Consider the following 4,356-nt stretch of genomic DNA (forward strand, 5'->3'; position numbering starts at 1 on the left):
TGGAAATAAGAGTCATTTGTAAATTATTACCTTCACTTCCAGCTGGTTGAATATAAATTCTATCACAACATCATCTTCAAACCCAAGGATTTCTGTTACTCGTTTTGTTATCCAAGGCTTTATAACCTCCAAATTTACTTTGCTCATATCCACCTAATGAAATATACAAAGTTACTGCATATAATCTCAACAAATAATTCCAACAAATTTCATTTCAGGTTACTCATTTTTAATACAGACTGGTACAATTGGTCTCTGCCTTATTTGGCCGTGTTACTTTGTGTATATAGTCAATGAGAAGGGAAAAAGTTTAATTATACATATTTTCCTTTGCATCATTTCTGAATCCAAATTTGCATTTAGTAGTCTAGAGAGGTACAAAACCAAGGACCCAGAGATATGATTTAGCAGCACCACACATGCCTTGCACATATGAGGCTCTTAGTTCAATCCCCTGGAATTGACACAAAAACAACCTTGCATCATTTTGGGGCCAGAGATACAGCTCAAAGGGCTGGAGTCATGCAGCACTGGCCACGTATAATTTGAAGCTGGTCCTCTGTCCCTTTGAACACTGTCCAGGAGGCTGCCTCCACCCAAAAGGTGCAAAGCCAATTTCAGTCCCCCAAATTACCTTTTTTTCTAGGCATTCTGCAAATTTCAGCTGCTTCAGTAGTTTTTTTTGTTTGTTGCTGAACCGATTATCCTGTTCTGCACTTGTTCCCTGCAGGAAGAGAAACACATTTTAATAGAAGCCCAAAATTAAAATTCCTTTTTATCTAATAATGAGGGCTGCTTTACATTTGGGGGAAAAAAAAGGTTAATAGAAACACTTTAGCCAATATGCATTAGTGCAAATGTCTACTCTTTTCTCAGTGTAGTTGACATGTAAAAATAAAAAACTCAACTGTATACAAATAACATGTTCACTGTAACATAGTCAAACATAGTACTATCCAAAACAAAGCTAAAACCTCCTCCAAAGCTGTATTTTTAATATTAACATATCTTTAAGGCTTATTTATTGGGACCAAGCTGAATTATTATGTTAATAAATACTTCCAAACAAGACTAAGGTTCATTCTCTTCTGAAAGTGTATAGGGTGGCTGCAGAGTGCCAAATAGGGTGTTTGCCTTGAGCTGACCCAGGTTTGATCACCAGCATCCCTTATGTTCAGTCCCCAGAAGTGATATCTGAGACTAGAGCTTGGAGAATCAACCCCTAAGTGCTGGCCATATGGTTCAGGAGTCCACCAGGAGTGATAGCTTAGTTCAGAGTTGAGGGTAAGTCCTGAAAATCGTTGGAAAACACACACACACACACTTTCTCTCAGTTCTGAAAATTGTTGAATGCTGCACACGCGTATAAAATCACAGTCAGTTCTGCAAATTGTTGGATGCTGCACACACAAAAGTCTAACATCACTATGGCAACATATACAAGATGAAAAAAAAAAAACCTCTCAGACTGTTATACTAAATTTCCACAGCTTACAATGTGTAGAATTTTACAAGCTCAACTTCAGTAAAGTATGTAAATGAATATGAGAACCCAAACACTATGTGTGATCAGTGTCTTTTGCCATTTTTTGGTTTGTTTTGGGTACACACCCAGCAGCACTCAAGGGTTACTCCTGGCAAGCTCAGGAGACCATATGGGATGCCAGGGATGGAACTCGGTTCATCCTAGGTGACAGCAACAAGTAAAGCAAACACCCTATCGCTGTATTATCACTGCAGCCCTTCTTTTGCCATTCTTTTTTTTTTTTTTTTTTTTTTTTTTTGGTTTTTGGGCCACACCCGGTAACGCTCAGGGGTTACTCCTGGCTATGTGCTCAGAAGTTGCTCCTGGCTTGGGGGACCATATGGGACACCGGGGGATCGAACCGCGGTCCGTCCAAGACTAGCACAGGCAAGGCAGGCACCTTACCTTTAGCGCCACCGCCCGGCCCTTCTTTTGCCATTCTTACTAGTCCAATTAAATACAGAAATTAAGGCCAGAGAGATAGCATGAAGGTAGGGCGTTTGCCTTCATTGGTTCGAACACTGGCATCCCATATGGTCCCCGAGCCTGCCTGCCAGGAGTAACCCCTGAGGGCTGCTGGGTGTGACCCCAAAACAAAACAAACAAACCCAGAAATAAATGATCATATATGATTGACTGGCTACTTGTCCATTCCAAAAAAATTTGGTCTAGGAAAAGTTCTTTATATAATTAAACCAGTGATAGTACAAGAGTGTAGGGGGCTAGCCTTGCACAGGGCAGACATTGCATTCGATCTCCAACATCCCATAAGGTCCCATGAGCACTGCCAGGTATGCCCCTGCGACCCTCTCCAAGAATATAAAGAACTTGAATTAGAACCCAAACTGACACTACTCTACAGCTACACTACTTACGCCATATAACCTCAAAAAAGTCATTTAACCTCTCTGAATGTTTCTATACTGATTAAAATACAGTATGTTTGTGTATATCAAATGATACTGTAAAGAAACTGGCACGTGGCATATAAGCAAATGAAAGCTACCCTTTTCTATCATAAGTGAAAAATTAAGTGCACTAAAGAGCTTAAATTCAGTCAATTCTTCCAGGGTATCAAAAGCACTGTTTTCTTCCAGACTTACTATCCGCAAATTAACTTCATTAAAAAAAAAAAAAAAAGTAAGTCACATTGTTTTTTTTCCTACGGGAACAAATTCCACAGAAAACCAAAAGTCAGTCAAAATACACAACTTCTGTTGGAAATATTCTGTCTGAGCTACGGAACATACCAAGTACTCAGCTACAAAATGCTGCTGACAACAATTTCAAGAGTTCCTGGGAAGCAAAAAGTTTGATTAAAAAAAAAAAACTCCAGTGGTTTCTCCCTCCACGAACAATAAATAGTACTTCTGGCAGAACCTAACGACGATGGAGGAAAGAAAGGGCCGGTGGCTTTAGGTTCCGTTCTTGGGAAGCCACGGGCGGCTTTTTGATCAGGAAAAAAAAAAAAAAAAACAACTAAAAAAACAAAACCAGTTGGCACGCTTTTAAAAACGCCAAGCGAAAGCAGAATTGCAAGGCCGGGTTTGGAGTTCTCAAAACATGGCTTTTTATTCAGACTCCAGAGATATTCCCGGGGAAGCTTCCAAACTTGGCGGCTTCAGAAACACGAACCCCCCCCCAAAAAAAACCCCGCCTACTAGCCACCCCAGGGAGTCAGTGAATGAGTGGAGTGGAGGGCCAAGCTAGAAGGAGCTCAAGCAGCCAGGATGGAAGCCGGTTCTTTGGGGGGAAGAAGACGGCCAGCACGAGACCCGGTGGCCTATGGCCACGGCCACCGGCATCCACCTCCACCTCGCAGGGCCGGGGCCGGGCGAGGGATCCCCGAATGGAGTGGAGTGGAGTGGAGTGGAGTGGGAGCCTCCGCTCGCTCCTAGAGCGGGCCACCGAATCGGGCGGGAGCTGTCGTGAACTCTGACCCCGAGAAGCCTCGCGACCGGCCACCGCGGCGGGGGAGGGTGGGGCGGGGTAGGCGCGCTTCCGCATTGCCAGGCGCGACCGCGAGCTTCGCTTCCCGCACACGCTCCGTCGGGCGGGGGGCGACCCCTCCCCTCCCCCACGCCGCCCGTGCCGCCGGCCCCGTCGCTCCTCCCCTCGGCGCCCCGGCTGCCGGCTGACTTCCTCCTCGGTCCTCGCAGCCCGCTAGGCCCCGCCAGCCGCCGAAGCGCGCGAAGCGAAGCGAAGCTCTCGGCCTACCTACAGGTCCCGCTTAGGCCAAAAAAAGAAAAAAAAAGGTGAGGAGGCGAAACGCTACCAACGCCGGCCCGTGCCCGCCGCCATTTTCCGGCGACCGCCGCCGCCGCCGCCGCGTCGAGTGGCGGGGGGACGAGCCCAGAGGAGCAGACTGCGCAGGGGCGCAGCGCCGGGCTCCGCCGCAGGGCAGCGGGCTGAGCGAGACGTCGCGTCTCTCGGCCGCGGAGCTCTTCCTCGAAGCCGCCCGCTCGGTCCCCTCCACCCGCCCGCCCGGCGAGCCGCTCCTCTCCGCCGCCCCCCGAGGGAGCCCGCGCTTGGACTTACGCGGAAGAATCCCGCGTCCATCTTGCTGCCTCGCTCGCTCGCTCGCTCGCTCGCTCGCTCGCTCGGAGATCGCTCCCCTCCCTGTCCCAGCGTGCACCGCGCCGCGGCGGCTTAGGGCGGGACCGGCCGGGCCAGCCAGAGAAGCGCACGGGCGATGCGCGCGCCGCCGGGCCCGCCCCCTTTTCCGGACGACACGAGGCGGCGCTGGCTCACGGCGCCGAGCTTCCGCCGCGCGTGCGCACGCGCGTCTGCAACGGGCGGGACTTACCTCCCCCAGTGGCCAATGAGATCGC

General features: G+C 48.9%; 1 protein-coding gene across 4 annotated transcripts in view; it reads right to left on the reverse strand.

The window, feature by feature from the left end:
• Window positions 1-4,106, reverse strand: part of SRRM1 (serine and arginine repetitive matrix 1) — a 45,892-nt gene extending 41,786 nt beyond the window's left edge. For all 4 annotated transcript variants that reach the window (XM_049775163.1, XM_049775161.1, XM_049775162.1 and 1 more), the window contains exons 1-3: window positions 4,064-4,106; window positions 635-724; window positions 31-153 (exon numbers count right to left, since the gene is read on the reverse strand). In XM_049775163.1, the coding sequence (XP_049631120.1) occupies window positions 31-153; window positions 635-724; window positions 4,064-4,084 (234 nt within the window). In that variant the 5' untranslated portion in view covers window positions 4,085-4,106. The remainder of the gene's footprint in view (window positions 1-30; window positions 154-634; window positions 725-4,063) is intronic.
• Between the last annotated feature and the right edge of the window lie 250 nt (window positions 4,107-4,356).

This window comes from Suncus etruscus, chromosome 6 (genome assembly GCF_024139225.1).
Source record: "Suncus etruscus isolate mSunEtr1 chromosome 6, mSunEtr1.pri.cur, whole genome shotgun sequence".
Classification (NCBI taxonomy): Eukaryota; Metazoa; Chordata; class Mammalia; order Eulipotyphla; family Soricidae; genus Suncus; species Suncus etruscus.